At 42.5% G+C, this 25,304-nt stretch overlaps 1 protein-coding gene across 2 annotated transcripts in view; it reads right to left on the bottom strand.

Annotated features, from left to right (window-relative positions):
- The window catches only part of LOC309519074 (uncharacterized protein), a 125,868-nt gene that overhangs the window by 3,266 nt on the left and 97,298 nt on the right, over window positions 1-25,304 (bottom strand). Inside the window, exons 6-7 of one of the 2 annotated variants that reach the window (XM_082199874.1) lie at window positions 10,952-11,012; window positions 8,174-8,257 (exon numbers count right to left, since the gene is read on the bottom strand). In XM_082199874.1, the coding sequence (XP_082056000.1) occupies window positions 8,174-8,257; window positions 10,952-11,012 (145 nt within the window). Of the gene's footprint in view, window positions 1-8,173; window positions 8,258-10,951; window positions 11,013-23,928; window positions 25,138-25,304 lie in introns of those variants that run through there. The other variant, XR_014213669.1, reaches the window with a different exon arrangement.

The raw sequence follows: 25,304 nt of genomic DNA, 5'->3' as shown, positions 1-25,304 counted from the left end.
CATTCAAAGTATTCTTTCCCCCACAAAGAATTATGGGCACCGTAGTTTGTTACGGATTGCTGGGAATTATAATTCTGTGAGGAGTGTCCATAATTCTTTGAGGGGGGGAATGTGCTTAGAATCTCCTTTAAAGCTGCAGTGTGCACACAGCCCGGGAGAGGAGAGTTGTCTTCATTGAAAAAAGGTGTAGAGAACAAGGAAAGAGGCAGAAAAGGGATCTGTAAGGACTGGAGAAGCCCCCTCAGAGGATTCACTGGTGGAAAAGAAAAGAAGGTCCATGTTCATGGTTTGGAAAGAAAAACATCTCTGGAATTGTCTCTAGACAAAATGACTCAACGGGGAAAGCCCTGAAAGAAAGAAGCTTCTGCAGAATGATTATTGAACTGGCAAACACAGATCTGGGCTGTCTGGTTTTTCTATGCAACCCCTACAAGGCTCCCTGTTTACCTTCCTCCATCAAATTATCTGTTTTTTTAGCTGCATGCCACTGTGATATATAATTTACAGATATGTGATTGATCAGTTTTACCTGTACGGCACAAGCAACGTCTTGAGCTTCTGTGACTGAGTGGCCACAAACTATGGTCATTTTGTTGTTTGTTTCACTGGAACCACGTGGAAAGCTGATGTACAGCATCTGGCCCACATGATAAAGCCAAGTTGTTGTTGAAGAGGAGGAGTTTGGACTAGATATCCCACCTTTCACTCTCCTTAAGGAGTCTCAAAGCGGCTAACAATCTCCTTTCCCTTCCACCCCCACAACAAACACTCTGTGAGGTGAGTGAGGCTGAGAGACTTCAGAGAACTGTGACTAGCCCAAGGTCACCCAGCAGCTACATTTGGAGGAGTGGGGACGCAAACCAGGTTCACCAAATTATGAGTCCACCATTCTTAACCACTACACCACGCTGTTCATCCATGTTCATCCCACCCCACAAGTTCAAAAGTCTGTATCATAGAATTTAGCTCACCTTGTAGCTACATGCTACTACTGGTCAACTCTCCAGATGGTTCCATGTGCCCCATCGAATGATTTTTCAAGTAATCCCCATGTGACCAAAACTTTACAAGAAATGGCAAGTGCAGGATGACCACCCCATGCAAGATGCCTCACCAAAAAAACAGAGAAGATTCTGGGCTGTAACCTTCAGGTCAACACATCTGCCGTTTCATTGCTAGAAGCATGACAACAGTTGTCTCAGTGGATCTGTGACTGTCAAAGTTCCACCAAAACAGATCTATTTACCTTTGTAGCTGCGTTTTCCCCCTCATAACTGAAGTTTAGTTTCTGAGAAGTACTGATTAAAAAGCCATATCGAATGTTTGTGACATTTCTTTTTGCATTCATTGGATACATTTCTTCACCATCTTTCCAGACAATTCAAATCCTGACAACCGGTGATTATAATTATATTATTACCACTATGCATTTTGATGATAAATACCAGCAACCCAAATGTGAACATAAAACAAGAGAAGCTAAGAACTTAATCCCAAGAGTCCTGGTGAAACGAAAAGCTTTCTGAGGGCAAAATGGGAGATAGTGTGGGTTTTGAAGGAGAAAGCATACCACAAATGAGAAGTGACCATGGAAAGGACCTACTTCCTTCTTTGGAGACACAAGCCTTGCTTTCAACCAAGAATAGCATCCTCAGTAGCATGGCTGGCCCAAGGCTATTCACTGTCTGAGGCAAAAGACAGGCTGATGCCCTCTCATTCCAGATACTAGTAGTTACCTTCAGGCAACCAGACTAACAGTTGACTCTTTCTTCAGCACTGGTGATGGTGAGACAACATATTTCACTGCTGCTAAGGGTCCTTGTTGGTCGATCAAAGTGCTCAAAGAGGTGCCTATTAGCCAGAAGCTCTTTTTGGCAGAAGACACAGTCCTGAACTAGTAGCTCCGTTGGATTTGTTAAGGTTGTTTAAATTTTACCAGCAGTCTGAGCTATCATGCAAGGACGAAAGGCAAAACAAGAAGCTTGTGGGGTGCAAAGTTTGTACCTTGTACCTGTGGCATCCAAGGTAACATCCCTGCATCGTTGACTTTGTACTGTATAGTGAGCCATTAATCTACCTGAAATACCTGTGGTGAAGCGAGGCATTCTCGAATAGGTAACAGAGACTCCCACCTTTGAAACTTAAACCAGCCAGGATGAAAAACACATTTATTGCTGACGCTCATTCCCCCCTGTGTGTTTAGTTTGCCTCCCATCACCAAGGACTTGACAGGTAATAAAGTCAGCAATGTGCAGTGGAGTTGGGAGAGATAACTCACCTGACAATTAAGAGCAGTGTTTTTACATAGGTTCCCAGGGCTTGTAAAACCACAGGGAGCTTTAGTGAATGTCACAGAAGATATTAAAGGAAGACGAAACCAGTGCCCAGGAATGAGGCTGGAGAAATTATTCTCACACGTCACTCCTCACACATAAAAAAGCATAACAGGAATCTTCCTTCAGCGCTGGCAGAAGACATTTTGTTGTCTGAAATGCAAAACAATATGGTCCTCTCCCATTTCATGTACAGATATAGGTGCCAACTCTCTGGGGCGCTGGGTGCCCAAGCACCCACAAAATTACCCATGAAGGGTCCAGTCACCCACAAATTTCAGTGCCAGGGCCATGCACGTTGCATGTTACCCACAGCCCCAGGCACTCATGGTTGCAACTTAGTTGGCACTCCTATGTACATAAGCCAAACAGACTGGCAGCAGGCTAGCTGAGGGGTTCAGAGAGCCTCTATGGTGCACACACTCCAAGCACCTCCTGTCTAGGCAGGTATAGCCCTGTTTCCTGTACCACATGAGGAATATCTAAGTCAGGTCCTGGCAGAGAAGATCATATACATGGTGATGTCCACAAATCGTGACTTGCATTTCTCGCTTTTCCCCAACTGACAAAACCTTTTGTCTGCGTGCTTCTTCTGGGTACTTCCATGCCTAAGTTCTCCACAGTTCGTAGAAATGCCCAGTAACCAAATGCACGAAATTTGAGCAGTCATTTTTACAGCAGCCTACCATGGCTGCTCAGATAGCCAATGCCATTCATTCGCCAGAACTCCCAGGCATTATCAATGTCCAAGAGCCCATTGCAACCAGACAAAACATGTGAAAAGAGCATGGAACAAGGCTGATGAGGGGTTTGGCCTTGGAAGAGTCCTAGTGGCCACATCTGTAGGGCTACTTTCAGCTCTGAGGATCTGAGGTCCCCCTCCCATCCACTTCTGGTTAGTGCATAGGCATCCCCCATGTTGACAAAAGTGTACATGTGTTTATTTCTGACTGCCTCGTCTGATAATTTGAGGTGATGTGGGCAATTGGCTTGACTCCACCCACTTGCTTTTCACAATGGCAGATCAATCTCTGCCATTGGTACGGATTCTTTCCTATTCTGTTCAAGGACTCAGCTTGAATCCACACGCAAGCTCCCACTTGATTGTAAATATACAAGCAGCCAGGAAAGGAACCTTTTAAATTTGCTTTTTCCTGTTATCTTGCTTGTGATGGTTCTCACAGCATTTAGGAGGAGGTATGCCCATTTTACTGACGTGAGTGCTGAAAACAAAGTGACTTGTTCACGGTCAGCTAAGATCATGTATGCCTCCCTCCTCACACAATGTAGTTTGGCTTACAGTCTGACTTGCTACCCCTTGCGCCACACCAGCTGAACTCTGTCTTAGACCTTCTGACTTTGATTCCTAGTCCATATAAGGGTCATTGGGTGACATTTCTCACGAAGGTGCTATGAGAATGAATAGCATAAGGACGCCGGAGGGCGGAGTGGGAGGGATGGGCTTCCAAACCTGCAACCTAAATCCCAAATGCATGTTCTTGAAGGTACATGTCATCATTTCAATGGAAATTATATCCAGGCACGCGTGCTTAAGATCACGGCCCGAAAGTGCTGTAAAACTATTGGTAATAACAGTTGTCAAGATATATCTTTGAAGAGCACTTTCACAGCCTGCAGAAAGCACTTTCACACTACAAAGTATTGCTGAAGACCTGCTTCTTATTTCTGTTTCCCACCACCCCCCACCTTACCCCCACCCCCCGACTCAAAAGACAGCTACAGCAGGTGGCACAAGGACTGTTCTGCAAAGAGGGCCTGGAGCAGGAAATGTGCAACTCTGTTTAACAAGACACAGGAGCTTGATTCTGCCTTGACTAACAACGCAGCATTTATACTTTTGGCTGAGAAGTAATAGTAAAAGATGTCAGGGAGAATGTTTCATTTTGCCTCTCTCTTCTCCCAGCGCCACCCTTGTTGCTCAACCACAGGCATTTATTTTAAGCAGCAAACAGAAGGGGGGAAATGAATGGACATTAGAGATCTTTATTTATTTAAAGCATTTCTAGGCTGATATTCATCAAATCGGATTCCACGGGGGTGGATGAAAAGAAGGGATGAACCAATCTCTCAGTTTCCCCCCTTTCTCTCAGTTTCTCGTTCTTCCAATATTCAGCTCAGCTCTCTGCATTTCTGCCGCAATTTGATTTTAAAAATACATAAATCTTCATGCAAATTCATCAGCATTTTAATGGGGATTTGTCCTGATAAACATACCAGTATGTTTGTATGCAGTCTTGGTATTACCGTGCACGTTTCTGCAAGGAATTTTCTCTAACATGATGCACTTTTGTATGTTATTTTCACTAATATATGCATGTTTATGTACTTTCCCCTAAGGTTTCGTAGTATGTTTTTTTGTTGGAGTCCTGCATCAAAATATTCAGAGAACACTGCAACTGTGTTGCAGTTCACATAGTGGTTTGAGAATGCCACTTAAAATGCAAACAAAATCATATCTCTCCTCTGAATTTTCAGTTTCTCCAGACTGTAAGGCAGCAATTTGACTTTCCTCATTATTGAGATCGGAAATCAGGTTCAAGCGCTTTCTTGTGATCTCTAAAGGAACACTCTTAGACTTCTTTGTGAACAGTGGTAAGCTATTTCTCTTACAATCGCTCAAGACTGAAAGTATGCTGCAGAGACTTTGTATAAAATATGAAGGGAAAAAGCAAGACACATTCAATCTGGCATTAAAACTATCCCCTTGGGGAGGGGTTTAAATAGGAGCTCTTGCAATCGTTGGCATTTCACATCTATGCATTTGTTTCTTCTGTCTGTCTGCCTGTATGTCAGCAGCCATATGGAGTCCAGAAGTTCTCAAGTATGTACCTGGTTGGAAATTTACAGGGGCAACAGACATTACAAGCAGTCCCACTCATATTTCTTTTTATATAAATTCCCCCAAGTTTTAGTCAGTGGACTAAATGGGAAATTATCTTGCCAAAAATTGGAGAAGATCTTGTCTAGGTCCAGTGATTTCTGAATTTGGAGAAAGGAAGACTGTGTACAGTGGATGCGATAGGCCACTAGGAAACTCTCAAATGTGAAAGGCACCAGTAGAGATTTCCTGGTGGTTTGTAAATGTATATACACCTCTTGATTTCTCCAAATACTTAAGAAGTAGCCAACATTGTGCACTACAGATGTTGTGACTACAACCCTCACCATATCTGACCATTGGCTGTGTTGGCTGAGGCTGATGGTCCACAAGATCTGGAAACTACCACATTGGTTTAGAATGTCTGCACAGAAACCCTATTCTAGACTTTAGCACAATATTTAGCTCTTTCCCAAACAGCTGGGAAATTCCCCAAGCACAGGAAGAAGAAAAAAGAAGAAGAATTCAATTTTTTAAAAGCATGTTCGAGTTTTAAGCTGAAGAAACTACTTTGGCATTAGATGCAGCTACCAGTGAAGAGCTGGTTAGTTTAGGCTATTGCTATTTTCTAAGTTTCGTTTCAGATGCCCCACCTAATAATTTGTGGAAGCAGTTATTTTTAAGTGTGGTGCTGCTACTGCTGCCGTGATGGTTTGCTTAGGATGAAGTATGATTGTCACATGAATGCCATGAAATTGCTACTACGCTAATAGGGCGTAATTGGCAAGCAGTCTGGAATGTCCTTTAATAGCCCAAAGCACAATAGAGAAATTGTTTAAATGTAGAAGTCCGAGTGAACTTTGTCTTTTCCAGCCTCCAAAGAATGTTGAGCCATTTATGGCTATAAATCAGAATTACTTTTAACAGTGATTTTTCTGGCTTGGAGAAAATGGCTACTACTTCTGAGAGAATGAATGGGAATCAATCGTCAGTCGGTGCATATATGGCTATCTGCATTCGTTTTCAGAGGGACATAGACAGCAAACTGTAGAAATCCAGTTAAAATAAGCAACAGCTGGTGTACAGTATCCAGTCAGTATTACCCATCAACTGATTGTTGGAATCCAAATTTACATACAAAGCTGCAACAATTTCCCCATTAATTTCAATGGATAGCTCAGGTGAGCATACACAAGGGATGCATGTACCCAGCTCTCTTATCTATTGAAATTAATGGGAAAGGTCGTTTGTGCATCAAAGCACACACTGTTTTTTATTTAGATCAAAGACTGCAAAAGAAAAATAGACTGAGCACATTAATTCAATATGAATTTGGAGTCTGTAATATTATATGATCAATATCTTGGTTACGCCGCATCTGTATTATTGCAACGCATTTTGCAAAGGGCTGCCTCAGAAGAGTTTTCAAATCTACAGATGGTTCAGAATGTGGTGGCTAGGCTATGAAGGGCTTCATATAGGGGCAATGTAGGTCCTTTGTTGAACCAGCTGTACCAGCTTCTAATTTATTTCTGGGCATAATTCAAAGTGCTCGTGATGATCTTTAAAGCCCTAAACCAGGCTATCTGAAGGACCACCTTCTTCCACAAAAGCCTGACCACCTACCGAAATCATCTCTGGAGGCCTTCCCAATGTTACCACCTTTGTGGTGGTTGTGTCCAAGGGAAGCCCATCATAAGCCACCTCTCTAATGGCTTTTGTTTAAATTGTCAAAAACCTTTTCTTTCTTTCTTTCTTTTTAGGAAGACATTTGGGTTGTAAATTGATGTTTTACTGAACTGATTCCGTCTCTCAGTTTTGAATTGTTTTTATTGCTGCTGTATTCTGTTATTTCCTGTTTTAGGTTTTTCAGCGTCAGATTGCAAGGGATGTTTTAAACTGTTAAATTATTATGTTATCTCTCTTGTCAGCCACTTTGAAGAGCTCATGGTGGACATATTAAATAAATAAACTTCTGGTTACACCACTTTCTAATCTGATGGGAAAGGCTTTAATGTAGCTCATTATCCCAGAACCACTGCTTTCTTGAATGTAGCAGCTGCAATCCGGCACAGACTTCAGTAGGGTTAAGCAAAGCCATTGAAATCCTTGGTCTTCCATGCCTTGGTCTTCCACACTTATTTGCAGGATTGTGAAAAGTATCTATAGTTCCCAGGCATGAATCCCATAATACAGGGACTGGAGAATCTTTGGTCCTCCAGATATTGTTGGACTACAACTCCCATCATCCCTGACCATTAGCCAAGACGGCTTGGCCTGATGGGAATTGTAGTCCAAAATTTAGAGTGTGACAGGTTCCCTACCCTTGCCACAATATGTAACACTGTCAATCTTAATGTAGGTTAAGTAGCATCACTTCCCCTGCTCCCCCATTCAATTATGTGCTTAGTGCAGCAGCACTTAAATTTTCCTTAATTCCCCAAATAATTTTTATTAGCTGCTACATATGTGGAGCAACCACAACCACAACAAAATCGCGCTACTCTTTTTCTGAAATCTATTTGTTATTATTTATAAACACCCTTATCTGTTGCTGCAACACAACCCTGAGACATATGTAGGCAGATACAACACCAAATGTTGAAGATTCTCAAATTATCGGAGCAATCTTTGCATTTGTATACTTCCATCTACTTCGGCAAACCAACCCTCAATCCTCATTTGACTCATCTGGTTACCCTCCTCGCATTAGATCTGGACTGCTATCTATAACGCAATGCTAATATCTTTACACTGCGGAGGTTTGGTATTTCATTGAATATTCCCTTGAAACCACACCTAAGGGGTCATCAAAGAAAGCCAAGCCTCACTTTCCTATGTATTTACCAACTGGAGCATGTATTCAAATGAGCCTGTCTCATAGGGACCCAGGCTTAGTTAATCAGCCGTGCAGTTTCCCCGACCTCTCATTCCTATTGATATTTCAGAGCTTCAGCTGCACATCACCTGAGCTTCTCTGCATATCACCAGAATGATTTACCTGCATCCGATGTAAACGAAAGCAAGCAAACAAAAACGCCAGTGCTCGGGGTGGAATTTGCTTCTTTGCTTTTCGCTCGGCACACTGCATCGAAAAGAAAGAAAATTTATTGAATCAAATTTAATGACATAATAAATTCTCCCCCTACAGACAACGTGGAGGCTTAATTCACTCCCGCACTTTAAGCCTTTGCCTTCAGCATCGGATGGGTCATTAGTCTGTAATCCAGCAGCTAGCCTGTTTGGAATCTAAACTAAATCAGCAAGTACCATATCACTAGTTTCTGAAATATGACTGACAGGTCAAGTGTCCTCAAAAAGACTGCCTGGGGCAGTTGAGACTCAGCTAGGGGAACGGCTAGACCAGAAACAGCGATGAATCTGCGAGCACAAACTCACGAAAGACTTCATTCATTCTAACTCACTAAACAGCAGTTCTTTAAGTGATTTGACTTCTATTTTTACTGGTTTTTCCCCAGTAGGTCATGCAACAAAATTGCCTTGCATGTGCCAATAGGCTTAACATACAGATCAGTGGTTTGTAGGTTTTGATTGAGTGGTGGGGCACGCGTGCGCACACACACACAAACACACACAAACACACACACACACACACACACATTACATCCTATCCCATTCCTGCCAAGTTTTCTCTGCCAACAGTCTTGACAAAGGTTTTATCATTGAAACTCATAGGTATTATCAGAGCACTTCAAAAAATGCAACTTGCATAGAATTGTAGAGGTGGAAGAGACCATGAGGGTCATCTAGTCCAACCTTCTGCAATGCAGGAATTTTTTGCCCAACTTGGGGCTCAAGCCCATGACACTGAGATTTTGAGTCTCCTGCTCTACCCACTGGGCTATCCCGCCACCATCAAGAGCTGCTAAAACTTCTGCTTCTCTGGGGTTTTTTTACAGTCAAAGCACTATGGATTTGTATTATTTTAATTTATGACATTTTTCACACACTTTCTCCTCAGGGTGGCACATATGATGCTTTCCACCGTTTTGTCCCCACAACAACCCTGTGAGGCAAGTGAAACTGGGTTTCTCTGGTTTTAAATGAACACTCCCTGGCTTTAATCTAGCATTTCGTAACAGCGGCTCTATGAATTCTTGTTTGTTTGTTTGTTTGTTTGTTTGTTGACAGATTCCATCAGCTTAAAAAGAGCTTGAGGAGGCACCACATGCAAGCAGACACAAATCTGTGTGCAGAAACAGCCTCATTCCTATCGAGGGATGGCAGTTAATTCTGCGCTAAGTAGAAACAAAAGCGGGAACTTCTGCAGATTTGCATGCACGCTTGCTGCCAGGAACAGGAATCAGGCAAGCAAATCTGATTCATATTCGTTATTCAGGGGGAGTGGTGTTAGTCTGCAAATGATTCATCATTAATTATACCCACCCCTTTCCTGACATTTAGTATGAATTGAAATGAATCCGCTTTGTAGTGAAAGGAATGGATTGGAATCGCGGAATTAACGATGTTACAGATTACATTAAATTCTGCCAGCAGACAGCAAGACTAACATTGTTTTTGATGGAAGTTGAACTGCAGCAGAACAGAAACAGCACTGGTTCTGATAAATACAGGTTGGAATGGAAATGGCTGCCTTTTTGCATCCCTATTCCTACCTACAGATTAGGGAATCTCCAGATAATCCTAACAGGCAGGAATGGAATTGTTCTAAGGCACAGAACCATAGCACAGTGGTAGAGTACATGCTTTGCAGGGATCCATTGTCAGTCAAAGTAGATACACCTGGGCTCAACAGACCATGGGCTGACTCTTCCTAAAGCTAACAGTGTGCTCCTATACTTGTCAAAGGTGATTCCTACCGGGTGGCATACAATTGTGCCTGCCTTCAAACACAACAGACTTCTACTCATGCAACAGGGCTTCTCCTTCCACTCCTTCCCCATCCATCCCCCTCCCTAAAAAAAAAAATCTACTCTGGGGAACTGTGGAGCCTGCTAGAGCACTGGGGTGGGGGGTGGGCAGTGGCGGAGGAAACCGCTCAGGCAGCGCGCACAGGGGCGGGGCGAGCCACCCATAGGGGCAGGGAAGGGGGGAGGCGGTTGGGGAGGAGGCAGCAGGTGGACCGTTTGGACAGTGCAGAGCCTGTGCACACCCAAGCCACCACATCTCTCCCAGGTGTGCTGCAGTCCCCGCCCAGCATTTTGTCACCCTCCTCAGCGGTGACATCCAGGTCCGTCCGCACCCACCGCAGCCCCCTTCCTCCACCGCTGGGGATGGGGAAGCCCAGACTGCAGGGGGAGCAGAAGAACCAGAATTGTCCAAGTGGAAGCCCACTCAGGCAAAGTTAAGTATCAACTGCTGTGTTCAATGGGGTTCCCATTGTGTGTGTACGTGTGCATAGGATTACAACCTAAGTCTGCTATTCCTGCAATCCTGATTGGCGGAGGATGCCAGATCCTGATGGACCACACAGATTAGGCACCATGTGCTATGCAGTCTGTATGTCTGCCTTCCTGCTGCTGAGAGCGAAGGAGACACACACACATGCCAATGCTTATCTGGAATTATGGGAAGGAAATGCACAATTATTGTACAACCACACCCACCCAAATTGTGTGGAAAGACTAAAAACAAACAAGAGTACTCTTGCTTGAAAAAGAAAGTGAAGGAAGTAGACTTTTGTTTGAGAGGTATTTTCTAAAGTGTGACTTGGACGACCCTTTTCTGGAGTTATTTTGAATGTTAAATGCAGCATATAAAAATCCAACATTTTTATTTTTTCATTTGGCCTACTTACCTACAACAGCTTTCTTTGCCATTCTTTTAAAATGGGTATTTTTGCAACAGGAGCAGACTGCCTAAAAACCAAAAGGCAGATTCATCTAAATCCAAAAGAAAATATATAACAAGTCACAATCCTTGATGTAATACTCTGGAACCCATGTTATTCTCTCTTTACTTAATAAAGATGGAGAGATTTTAAAATCCAGCAGATGTTTCAGGAACTTGGCTCTTAAAATGTGTTTGCTTTCTATAATCAGGCAGCCAACTCAGGTGTTCACTTTCCAAGCATATTGTTATGTTTTCCCTTTTTAAAAGGAAGGGGAAAATCCTACCCATAAGAGAGAGGTACTGATTGATGCAAACTGGTGCTGTTTAACCATATGGCTTGCTAAGTTTATGTAATGATACAGCAACATTCTCACCCAGGCCCATCTATGCATACAAACACACAGAGAGCTAATTCAAGGTAGTCAGGGGAAATAAATGATTTTCATTTATTTTTTAAACTTTTGTTGAACTATCAAAGATGTCCCGTCGTTGGAGATCTATTCTATTTTATCTATCTCTGTGTATCTAGGTACTTCTTTGTCCCTCATGAAGTGAGCCTGAAATTACAAACTTGAGATTTGCATTGTAAACGGTATATACAAAAGAGACTTTTATTTTATTTTATTAGGAGGGGAAACTTTGGGGTTGATCTACCATATCAAAGCATATCTTTTTGTCTCTTTCCCCAGCTACTTCAGTGATTGTATTGAAGTGAACTAAGGGGGTTAGCTTGAAAGTGGCAAGAAATCCAGTATACCCACATGCACACACAAAATCCCATTTATTTCATTTGAACTTCTCTTTATATGACTTTATCCCTTTTTATGAAACATACCTTTCTATCTTTCTGTTAAGTTATAATCTGCAGTGTTGATCCCAGCAAGGGGAAAACTGAATGGTCTATAATTCAATCCTGTAGCTTTCACTTAGTGTACAAGCTTGAGTGTGTGAGAGAGAATCCAAATGATGATGAGAGGAATCATTGTCATTAGATACCACTAGATACAAGCATTATCATTATATACTCCCCTGTACCATACGGTATGATTTGCTCTAGTAACCTAGATGTTCTCCAGGCATGTTTAGCCTGGAGAAGAAGAGGTTAAGGGGTGATATGATAGCCATGTTCAAATATATAAAAGGATGTCATATGGAGGAGGGAGAAAGGTTGTTTTCTGCTGCTCCAGAGAAGCGGACACGGAGCAATAGATCCAAACTACAAGAAAGAAGATTCCACCTAAACATTAGGAAGAACTTCCTGACAGTAAGAGCTGTTCGACAGTGGAATTTGCTGCCAAGGAGTGTGGTGGAGTCTCCTTCTTTGGAGGTCTTTAAGCAGAGGCTTGACAACCATATGTCAGGAGTGCTCTGATGGCGTTTTCTGCTTGGCAGGGGGTTGGACTCGATGGCCCTTGTGGTCTCTTCCAACTCTATGATTCTATGATTCTAACTAGGATAGTGTTAAGGCACATCTACATGGCAGTTCCTAGCCATCTCAAGTGCAATACCTTTAAAGTTTCCCATGTCTGCTATGCTCCTGTGGTGTAATGGTTAGAGTGTTGGACTAGGACAGGGAGGTTCTGGGTTCAAATCTCAACTCCGCCACAAACCTCACTAGGGAACTATGTATTCTGCCTTAAGCTCCTTGGAGGAAAGATTGGATCTAAAACTAATCAAGAAAGAAAATGGAATGGTGGAGTGTAGCAGAAATGGGAAACTGCCCTCCTTGTGCCTTGTTGAAGCTCAGTCTGTTAAAGCTCAATGTTCTGTGAACATGTGTTCTATGGCAACCGATCCTAATGAACTGGGAATTATGCAGTGCACTGCTTTTCTTTTGGGTGGGGCATGTATGAGTGTGTGTGTGTGTGTGTGTGTGTGTGTGTGTGTGTGTGTCCCCACCTGCACTATACACTAGGCATGAGAGTTGTTAGGAGAGGCTTATTCCCCTCACAGTGACGGTTCCCATAGGGGTTTAACAGCTCACACCTCTTCCCAGGGAATTCTGGGAATGGTAGCTCTGTGAAGGGAACAGGGATCTCCTAACAGCTCTTAACATCTTTAATAAATGGCAGTTCCTAGGATTTCCTGGGGAAAGCCATGACCGTTTAAAGTGGTATCATGGTGCTTTAAACTGAATTGAAAGCACTGTCCATATTTTTGGACTCTCCTTGAGAGGAGCCAGCTCTTCAAAATTTGCCACACTGCCTCCAAGGGGTTTATGAACCAAAACACTGTTGCAGAAACTTTTCCACATCTTTCAGCCTTCCATATTCCTGTTTCCCCCTTTCCCCATCAACAAAAGAGAAGAAGAAAGGAAAAGAAGGTGCACCAGCTATAGTCCATTCTCAGTGTTGACATATCATCCTGCCTGTCTTGCTCTCCCTTCATAGGAGCATGGGAAGCTGCCTTATACAGTCAGGCCACCGGCCTATCATTGCACTCATTTACATTTAAGAAATGTCATTTGTAAAGCCCTGGGGTGTGTCATGGAAAGGAAGGATTTGCTTGCTTGTTTTGAAGTGGGGGGGGGGGATATTACCTCATGGCCAGTTTCCCTCCCCCTCGACTTTCTGTTCTGCCCCATTGAAGGACAACTTGGCCTGAGGAACTTTAGCATTTATGAGTATTTCAGAAAGAAGCACCAAAGCCTTATCAAATCTCAACTGGGTCAGACTGATCCCAGTGATAAAAAAAATAAAAAAAATTATTGCTCATTTCTAACACTGTCTGAAATAATCCCGGATTTTGTTTAATCTCTCTTCTGCTGCTAAAAATAACAGGCAGCAGTAAATTCTTAGTTGGGGCATATTGCAAAACGAGTGTTTAATCTCCTACGGTGGGGGAGGGTATCCTAACATATAGTCGCCTAGCTCAGCTTTGAAGTTGGATTCCCACGGCTTTCTTTAATATTATGCTACATACATGTGCTCTGAATATGCTGCATTTACACCCTAAGAATAATAATAATAATAATAATAATAATAATAATAATAATAATAATAACAACAACAACAACAACAACAACAACAACAACAACTTTTAGTTTCTTAATTCTGTTGCCTCCTGACTTGTAAAGTCATGTGTCATAGGTAGGGTTGCCAGATTAATCCTCTTATTAAGATCCATCCCTAAGTTGCCATGTACCTAGGCTGGCCTGAAATGAATGCATTTTCACTGTGGTGCAGGAAGGAGTTCAGCTGCCTTCTCATGTTGTCTGTTTCTTGTTTGTCTCTGTAGCTCAGTGGCCTGCTTTGCACACAGAAAATCCTAAATTCAGTCCCCCGCTTCTCCAGGTAGACTGAGAAAGACTCTTGCCTGAAATTGTGCAGAATCACTGTCAGTCAGGGAAGATGGACTGGTGATCTGTCTTGGTATAACATCACCTTCAGAGCTAAACAGTGAGCAGATGCAAACCTTCCTATACTGACATGGCTCAAACTCTGTCACTTTTGAACATCTCTTTTTATTTTGTAAACCACCCTGAGATCTTGTGATGAAGGGCAGTATATAAAATTATTATTATTATTATTATTATTATTATTATTATTATTATTATCCAGCTCAGTTTAAACACAAAAAGCAGCTTGCAGTTTGCAGAAACCTCCCACACCCCAACCTAAAGTACAAAAAAATAAAAATACCAAGACTGCAACATTCATTGCCTTTGAAATTTTTGATCTGGCACTAAAAATAACAGGCACAGTAAAATCTTTGACGATGACACACATGTTACAAGAACTGGTGATAAAAATGACAATCCCCTACCTCAGCACCAAAGAAAGAACAAGGAAGGAAACAACCTATTCCACAAAATGCTTACTTAGTCAAATACATAGGGGTTTTTTTCTGATGGGATCTCGTGGCACCCTTGCCTGCAGAATGCAACATTCCTTCCTCATTTTTTGGGGTGTCTTACTGCTTACAGACTTGAATTTTAAGATCATGGTACAAATAGCAAACAAAAACTTTCTTCCTTTTTTTCTCTAGCTAATGAGTGTTTTAGCTCAGCCATATTTTCTCGCAGGTCAGCTGTAGCTTCTGTCCTTGCTGAGGCCGGATTCTGCAATTTGTTATCCTTTCCTCCCCCTTCCTCTCGTTCTCTTGCTAGTTTGATCATATTTTCTAAAACTACACCGTTTCTCAGACATAAGTGCTCTGTACTTAATCTCTTGTCCTCAAAGGGCATTTCATAATCTCCTGTTGTCTACCGCCATATTTTTATTGGAGTCAGGGAATCAAAATGCCTCTGATAATAGAGACTCCTATTACATCATCAAAACTTGTATAAATTCAGGAACCTTGAGAAGAAGAAGAAGTAGAAGAAGAGGAGGAGGAGGAGGAGGAGGAGTTTGGATTTGATATCCCGCTTTATCACTACCCGAAGGAGTCTCAAAGTGGCTAACATTCTCCTTTCCCTTCCTCCCCCTCAACAAACACTCTGTTGAGAGCCATGTCTCCTAAAACAAGCTGGTGGGACTGTCATTGGGTGTCCCTTTGTTATACAACAGTAAAATCTCCAATGGGCAAAATGCACTTACACAGAAAAAAATCCTCTGTTTTGCTTCCTTTCACTTACAATGATCACATAAATAAATAGCACCTGCCCGACTGAAAGGCTTTTGGGCTTCTTGCTGGTTTTTTTGTCCCACGTTTTCCACACACAACAACCGTGCTCAACATGGCTTGCAACAAAGAGGGCAGTAATGCATCTCCAAATTAACTATCTCAGGAACAATTATAACCAGAATAATAAAACAGCAACATAATAGCAAATACAGTGATACCTCGGGTTACATACACTTCAGGTTACATACGCTTCAGGTTACAGACTCCGCTAACCCAGAAATATTACCTTGGGTTAAGAACTTTGCTTCAGGATAAGAACAGAAATTGTGTGGCGGCGGCGGCGCAGTGGCAGGGGGAGGCCCCATTAGCTAAAGTGGTGCTTCAGGTTAAGAACAGTTTCAGGTTAAGAACAAACCTCCGGAACGAATGAAGTACTTAACCCGAGGTACCGCTATATACCAAAAGGGGGAGGGGAAGCAGCATATCAATGCAACAACATAACATTAACAGAATTACACCTCCTGGAAATAACAAGGGAGATTGAACAGTTTCACCTTGGCTCTAGAGATACCCCTTCGAAGATGTTGCTCTCAGTCCTTCTCTTGCAGGAAGGCGGGAGCTGAAAACCTTCCTGTGGTGGTTCTCACATGTTGGGAGACTTTCTTGCAGGGTTGGTGACTGCTGACTTGGATAGGATTCCCATACCTTCCAGAGTGCTGAAGGTGCAACTTCTCCTCTGGCACCAAGACTACAAAAAAAAGAGCAACCCTTAAACCTATTAAATCTCTCTGGGCCACTTAGCAGCTGTGAAAGACTACTTTTAGGACTGATCTTGAAAGCTCCATTGCAAAAAACACTGATTTATCGATTGCTGGGCACTGTTGTGACAATGGTCCATACACCTCTAAAGCTGGCATATCGTGAGGCCTGTCTGACAAGAGTAAGATGATGAGAACTGCCTAGTGATCAAGGAAGCAAGAAGCCCCAAGGAGCCATACAGTCTGCAGCCGCTTAATTCCCACCAGAATAACTTGATGATGTAACTGCCCCACTACCTTTAACTGCAAGAGACATAAGCCTGCAAGGTGCTGCCCAGAAACAGCCTGCTTCAGCTGCCACTAGGTAACACTGTGGGGTCCGGTCCACTTCTACTTAGCAGAACCCGCCTCTTTACTACAAGCCGCCTGGGGCAGGCAGACACCCCTAGAAGTCTCAGACTGTGAAGGCTCGGGCTCTTGGAAGGCCATGAATGTATTTAAAGACAATAATTTATATACCACTTAATACCACAGTTTCTAAGTAGTGAGCAATAGGGAATTCAGGAGGGATGTTGAAAGATGCAGGATGCACACCTGCATGATGCAGGAACAGGCAAGACAAGGTTAATTTGCTCTTTCTAAACGGCCTCGGTCCTGTATACCTGAAGGAGCGTCTCCACCCCCATCGTTCACCCCGAACACTGAGATCCAGTGCCGAGGGCCTTCTGACGGTTCCCTCATTGTGAGAAGTGAGGTTACAGGGAACCAGACAGAGGGCCTTCTCGGTAGTGGCACCCTCCCTGTGGAACACCCTCCCTTCAGATGTGAAGGAAATAAGCAGCTATCCTATCTTTAAAATACATCTGAAGGCAGACCTGTTCAGGGAAGTTTTGAATATTTAATGCTGTATTGTTTCTAACACTTGATTGGGAGCCGCCCAGAGTGGCTGGGGAGACTCAGCCAGATGGGTGGGGTATAAATAATAAATTATTATTATTTTCTTTCTTTCTTTCTTTCTTTCTTTCTTTCTTTCTTTCTTTCTTTCTTTCTTTCTGCAATGCAGATTCCATAGACAAACCATGCAATGCATATGAACCCCAGAACATGTCTTGTTCATAGCAAACGTCCACACTGCAGCACAAAATCTGCCTTGCGACTGAATTGACAGAGCTTACTATCTATGTTTCTCCTGAGAGAAATGCTGGTCCTCAGGGGATAGCATACTCCTTCGCCTCCACCAAATTTCCCTTTCTGCCCCCACCGCCCGGGCCTACGCTTCACAGAGCTTTCCTGTAAACACAATGTCTAGGTACTTCCTCTTCCCCCAAACATCCTCAGTGAGTGAGAGAGGCTGACAAACACCATGACAGTGCAGTAGTGCCAAGAGCCTGGGTGAAAGTTGGCCTGTAGGTACTTCTGGCACGGTATATCTGTATCTCTTGTCTCTAGTGGCAACCATTTCTCCTCAGAGGGAGAAAAACAGGGCAGAACTAGACTTTATGAGAGTTGGGGGACAGCTGAACTCACCTCTCCGCCCTCCACCACCACTTTCTCGTGACATCCAGTTAAACACAACTAGTGGCATGACAACGTTGTGCTGCTGCGTTGCCTAGCTCCCAGTGCCAACAGTCAGCAGCGGGAGGAGAGGCACTCACTGTATGATGCGTATCGCTCAGACATTTCAACACCTCCTTTGGCTGCCAGCTTGTTTCTTGGCCCAAGTCAAGATAACAGTGCTAAGCAGTTTGGGTCCAGGAACCTCAAGGGACTGCTTTGCCTACACTCCAGTCTACATCTGAGTCTTTCCTATCTGTTCCCCCATCTTCAGAAGCAAGGCACTTCCTCACAGTTTCAGTGCCACAGTAATAGAATTTCCTCTCAGAGGAGGCTCATCCAGAAGACTCCCTGCCTATCTCTCAACAGGCAGAGAAAGCCTGGCTCTTGAAGAAAGCCCTTTGTGTTATTCTACTACAGCACTGCAGTTTTAATGTATTTTTTTCTGCTACTTTTGTGTGTTTTATGAGGCTTTATTATCGCATAAGGTTTTGTTCTCTTCTGAGTTTGTTTGTAAGTCCCCTTAGGGGTATGGGTGGGGAAGAAGAGGAAGAAGAGGAGTTTGGATTAGATATCCCGCTTTATCACTACCCGAAGGAGTCTCAAAGTGGCTAACATTCTCCTTTCCCTTCCTCCCCCACAACAAACACTCTGAGGTGAGTGAGGCTGAGAGACTTCAAAGAAGTGTGACTGGCCCAAGGTCACCCAGCAGCTGCATGTGGAGGAGCAGAGATGCGAACCCGGTTCCCCGGATTACAAGTCTATCGCTCTTAACCACTACACCACACTTTGGCCCTCCAGGTGTTACTGAATTACAGCTCCAAGCACCCTTGACTATGGACCTTGCTGGCTGGGGCTGTTGGGAGTTGTAGTTCAGCAACATCTGGTGCACCACAGCTTCACTCTCTGCCCTAGGGGAACTTTTGGGGCTAAATGTTCAAGTATGACATGCAGCTAATAGATATGTAAATAACAACAGCTCCTTGTTTCTCATAATGTATTGTTCTTTGCTTATAAGCAGTAACATATGAGAGCCAGTGTGGTGTAGCGATTAAGAGCTGGAGATCAGGGTTCAAATCCCCCATAAAGCTTGCTGGGTTAGCTTGGACAAGTCACTGAGTCTCGGCTTAACCTCCCTCCAGGGTTGTTGTGGAGACTGAATGAGAACAGGGAGAGCTACATATGGACTAAAATGGCGTGTGTCTAGCTGGCCATCCCATCATCTGATTAGAAAGGATCATCAGGTGAGGAAAGGCCAATTTCCAAAATCCAGCTCTCCTGGGGAGCAGGGAAGGCTTGATTTTTTTAAAAAAGGTGTGGCAGGCCAGAGATTCCCTATGGCTGTCTCAGTAAAAGGGCTGTGATCAGTGTTTACTTGGGTACCAAACACTTTTCAATAACCTCCTATACAAAATTAAAATACCACTTGAATATGTATTTGCACTCTACGGTCTTTTCTAAAAGGCCTTTGGCTCCTTTTTTTGCATATATTACTAATTTGAATATGTTTAGGGGCTTTTTTTAGGATTATGCCTGTTAACTGCCTTAAGTCTCTTTATAAAAATAGGTGGGAGAGAACTTTTTTAAAAATCAATAAAATAAACCAAGGACTTCCTGACTCACAGCTCATATGCTTAATTATTACTTGATCCCAGATTTCTGCTGCTGGTATTAATAATATTTTTTTTAAAAAGCCACACAGTACATTGTTGTAAACAGAGCAAAGCATTAGCCTCTTAGAGAATCCACACTGCGCAGGCTGGATCCTGCCCCTTCCCTCACTCTGTACAAATGCACTTGAGTGCTTTGATTTTCTACTTCTGTCCTCAACACATATTCAAGTGCTGGCTTTCTAAACCATCACAGACACTGGATGGTTTTGAAAACATCTTTGGCAGTTGCATTGTGTGGTTTGCCATCGCTTCTGGATCAGTGACCATGACTTCTGTTTTCTCTCCTGCCAGCAAACCCACTACCCATCTAAACCCACCACTCCATCTCTCACTGCACCTTGCAGTCAAGCCCTCAAACCGCCTAGTTTTTCATGTGGTCAGCGTTGCGTCTTCCTTATGCTTCTGAGGCTTTCGTTCCTTTCCATGCGCTGCACTAGGGCATGTTGCCTGTCAAGGCATGGCGCATTAAGCTGGCTGTAAACGAGTAGGATAACTGTTTCTGAAAGCTTTTTCAAAACCTGAACCCTGAATAACTTTCCACCAATGAAGCCATGTGTGCCCACCCACAGTACGCAGGCACACACTTACTCATTTTGTATATTTTAGAACATCTAGACTGACTTTCTGCCATATAGCACTCAAGGCAGATTCCAAGTGGAAATTATATATAAACTCACAATCAGCCAGCTGAGAAATTCTTAAGGTCCTGTTGTCATATTTCTCTTAACCAGTGCTTTTTTTCTGGGGGGGGGCAGACCCCTAAACATTTTTGTGATTTTTTGTACTTTTGTCCATTTACTGTATTTATTTTTCCCAATATAAACTATAAAATTGTGGTTTTCTTGAGTCAAAATGAGAGTACCCCTAAACATTTTTTTTAGAAAAAAAGAATTGCTCATAACATGGAAAACCTTACCTCCTTAAGCTCTTAATTTAAACACAAGAATTGTTTCTCTCTTTTTTTGAATCAGGAAAGAACTGAGGCAATTCTCATTTAAAGAAATCAGTTAAAGAAAAATAAACTTAAAATATTTGCAGCATGTGACATTATCTTGTCCTTTGGGATAGATCCAGCCAGCTGCCTTTTTTCCTGCCATGAGGTATATTTTATTCTGCACCAAATTTTTGTCCATTCAGTTTTGGTGTTGAGAAAAAGTAGACCTTTCAGATTGTTTTTAGGGGGGGGGGTAATTATTAAGAACGCTTGCTTTTTCTAGGTTGTTCATAGCTTCTCTCTCTATCTGCCCCACACCCCTGCTCCAGCACAATTCCATGTCTTTTTCTTCAAAAAATTCGTCCCAGCAAATCAGGATTCATACAGTGAATGTGATGCCTTGGAACACTATGTAGCTTGTCAGATGTGGAGGATCTGCTGACGTCACTGAGGACAGTTGCTATCAGGAATAGTTCATCAGCTGTCCTTGCCTCCTATCTTAATGCAAGCTCTGTTAAGACTAGAGCTGGAGGTTAAATTAGATTTGGTTCACATTTAAAGGCAAACTTGCAGAATTTACACTTACTGGAAGACAATGCACACGGAAACAGAATTGTCCTTTGAAATCCGCACTTCTCCGAATTTTGTAATGTGGTTTTCCAGCCAGATAATGTAGGCATATGCATATACTAGTGCAAAGTGTGTGCTTGTATAAATTCATATACAGCTGAAGGCAATATACAAAACTGCATTATATATGGAGAAATTCCTCGCAAAAAAAGGTAATTGGGCAAACATGTGTACAAAAATTAGGAGAAATATGCACTCAAACGAATTTTCAGGAGCGCGTTAAAAAAAAAAGACTGGGAAAATGGAAAACGGAGCAAAACCAGAATTGACACATTCCTATGTGAGACCACTTGGACTTTGCTGCCCCCTTTGGCTCTAGCCTCCAAGTAGTCACAGTAAAAGAAAACAGGAAGAAGCTGCTTCAAGATTGGTCCAGAGCCCATACAGTATTCAAATCTCTTGGGGTGTACCTTGATTGAATCTGTTTGTTCCTGCTTCTAATACCGTTGCCCTGCTCTATCTTGATTCTTGAAAATCCAGTCTGATCAGTTTACTTGCATGCCTTTAGCTTTACCCGACAGAGCAATTTTCCAGCTTGCCCCTGAACCCGTTCACAAAAACACATGCACACCTGCCCAGGTGCAAGCAATCTTGCACTTAGGTGATGTCTTGTGATTGACAGTTTCTGAAGCTTTAACTTTCTTGCTCATTTATTTGTATTCATTTGGAGCACTGCCAAATGACATGACTCAAAAATCATCCAGTCATCTTAGGATGGGAGACGGTCAGCAATTTTATCTTAGTACTACATTCAGGTACCTTGTGGTATAGCCACTCTGTCAACCATTTTATTTATTTCCTTGCTAAAGTTCAACATTTAATTTCTAACACAGGTTACTTACAGCAATAAAACGTACAACATTTAAAATGACAAGTTGAAAGATACAAATTTTTTAGAGCCATGAATTAGTAGACATATATGTCAGTGACTTTGAAAGTGCCAACTTTTTCATATTTATAGATATATTATTGAAATGTTAAAAAATGAACTGAAGAAAGAGAAGGGAACTAAGAACTACATATAATGAATCAAAGATACTTAACAAGACATGTTCAGACACCTTAGTGCACATCTCTTTTATTGCATTACATTAATCAAATTCTGCGGAAGACATCCATCTCAGAAAAGTGTCACCAGGATATGCTAGGGAAAAAACATTTTTTGGAGGTTGGGGGAGACTGGCCTATCAGCTACATTGTCTTAAATGATTGTCAGCACCACATTACCCAGAAATTAAGATGAAGTACGTCAAGTGCCTCAGAAGACTACCCTGAAGCTAACATTCTGTGGGAAAACATAATTTAATTGGAGCAAGATAATGTGGCCTCGGTTATTTTACTCACAGAGAAAGTATGGTTTGGGGTGTTTCCATCTCACTCCCCCTTGGTATATGGCGTTAGTGAGAAATGTGCATAGCTCAATCCATAGAGCTACTTTCAAGAATAATTTTTTTTATTAACCGACCAATCACATCAAATCAAACCAAATTACATAAATTCCAAAATACACAGCCGAATATTAAATTTTTGTTGGGGGTACCCATATTTCAAGTTCCGAAGGCGATCCAATCAACTTCTTGCTTCTTACTGCTGTTTTAATGTCCACAAATCTAACCTTATGATGTTCACAGTACTATCCAGTCCTTTCTTATTGTTTTTCCACATCTCTTGTTGTTATTTTCATATATTTTTCCTTTCTCTTTGTGACCTCTGATAGTCTCCACAAGCTGGTTAGAACAGTTTGTAATCCTGCGTGGATTTTTTTTTTTTATCCAGTAGCCATATCCAGACGTTTTCCATATAACATCACTTCCATACATCAAAACAGTCTTAACATCATTAATCTTCACCAATCTGCCTCCTTTCTCAAAACCTCTGAGGAGATTCACCAGGAATGCAGTCTGAAAACAAGTCCATTCCTCCTCCTGGCTATAAATCCTTTGGCAAGATGGCGATTCCAAATTAATTGCTGCGCAATTCCAAAGCTCTTACTGCTTCTCAATCTCCATAAAGCATACTTTTGGTTAAAGTTTATCTCCACACAGACCTTAATCATCCTGCTTGGGTCAGTTCAACCGACGATTCTAATGAGGAGGGGTTCTTGTAAATCACATAGAAGGAAAGTAAAAAAGGTTCCCCCCCATTCAGTCCCGTTGTCAACATACCCAACCTTTGGTGTATCTTCATCGAAAAATATTCCTGTTTCTCCAACACGTCGTCTTCTTTTGCAGAGGTCACTTAAATTAGCAGACTTCACTCCCCTTCTTCACTTGAAATATGTGCATTTGCTTCTTTTGTAATTAATTATTCCAAATTGCTGCAGCTAGTGCGCGATCAAAGACAGCGTCCAGGAGAGCCGAGGTCCACACGGGGGCATTCTGCCTAGGGCCCTCACCCCCTTCTTTCGAATTAGGGGGTGATTTATGGGCACAGCAGGCAAGGGCAGTGTTCCCCATTTCCTTGGGGCAACAAGGGAGGCTGCCTACTCCCATAACAGCCTCTTAATTACCCCGTGTGGGTCGGAGAGATGGTATTGTCAGCCATCTTCCAATGCGCCCCTAGTGCCCCAACCCCATAGAGCTACTTTCAAAAGTAATCCTTCTCACACAGGGCTCATGTGAAGGGTCAGCAGGGCTGGTCATCTGCCAAAGGCCAAAACCCCAACAGAGAGCCCAGCATCAAGAGCCCCCTGGACATGTTGCAATGAACAGTAGACTCACTAAGGGATGGTTCCCATGGAGTATGTATTGACAGTCCTCCAACAGCTAGAAGGAACATGGATCTCACATGGCAAAAAATAATAATTCAGTTTTAATTCTCACCCATTTGTAGATTTCTTACATATTTAGGTACCAGGAGTTAACATTATTTGCTTCTGTCAAGGCAGGATATGGTACAATCTTATCACTATTTACTAAAGTATTCTTCTTTGGAGAGGTAGCAATTCAACTTGAGAAAATAATGAGAAAGTATTGAACTACATGAGGGAGTCCAAGGTACTCCATACTGTCTGGACATAAGACATTGTCTGCACATAAAGAACCATGTAGGTATTTTAAAAAAGCAGTGCAGAGGCACAGCTGAAAGTCATGATATATCACTTTGGAGATACAAAGACCCTTGGAGGTTCTCTAATCACATGCACTTCAATTGTAAGGATTTTTGCAAAGTTACATAAAGTTCTTAAGCATTAGGGGAAAGTGCTATGCGAACGTTAAGTAGTCAAAAAAGTTCACGCTTATTTGGAATATTTCTCACAGTAGTCCTGTAAATTAAGCCGTTATGGTGGACTCTGTACTATAGATGAGGGAATGAAGTTGAAAGGCACTTGCATTCCACTGAGTTAATGGAGGGGGTCAATTTTAAACAAGACTATTGCCACACTTCCTCTTAACATAGAGACATAGCATTGTTAATGACAGGCAGGGGAAGGTGACAGTATGGAGTGGAGAACGTTCTTCAAGCTAAGAGTCACATTCTCTTCTGAGAAACCTTCAAGGACCACAACATGCCAATGTTGCATTGGACCAGACCAGAGGCAAAAGTAGTTGGAGCATTGGGTATATGTCTGAACCACTGACTTGTTTCTACACACACTTCACTCTATGCCCCACCCACACAAGCTGGAAGCATCATCAGAGTTCAGGGACACATTCCTATGAGGCAAAACCATTCAAGAAGGGTGGAAAGCAGAAGTAATGAAGGGCGTATCTTGGGAAGGGGAGTGGTGGTAGGAAAATCCCAAGGACCGGTAGAGTCTGAGGTTTCCCACCCCTGAAGTAGAGGCTCATAATCAACTTCATCACACACACTTCTGAGATTGTATCCATACTGACAACTTCCAGAAATGTTGTATAATAGCACACGCCTTCTCAGAATTGGAAGAAACCAAGGAGACTCAAATTCTGTATATGAAATAACGTCTGTGTGATAATGCAAGCTTCCTTGGAGGCTCCTTTTCTTGTTATTTGTTCCATCTCATGTCAGCCTGGATATCCTGGCATGCCTTCTGACCACCTTTGCTACCACAGCGATGCTGGAGAATGATTAAGGGAAAATTTGATTAACAACCATTATTTTTACATGATTCTACACATCATTCCCCCTTCCCTTTCTGTTGTTTCATGTGTGATAATGTGAGCTTCCTCAGAGGTATGTTTTCATCTAATCAGAACTCCCCACACATCAAGGGAACGTATCCCA

This window comes from Podarcis vaucheri (genome assembly GCF_965113315.1).
Source record: "Podarcis vaucheri genome assembly, chromosome: 1".
Taxonomy (NCBI): domain Eukaryota; kingdom Metazoa; phylum Chordata; class Lepidosauria; order Squamata; family Lacertidae; genus Podarcis; species Podarcis vaucheri.
Note: the sequence above shows the minus strand (reverse complement) of the source record. Positions and strands in the feature narration are given on the sequence as shown.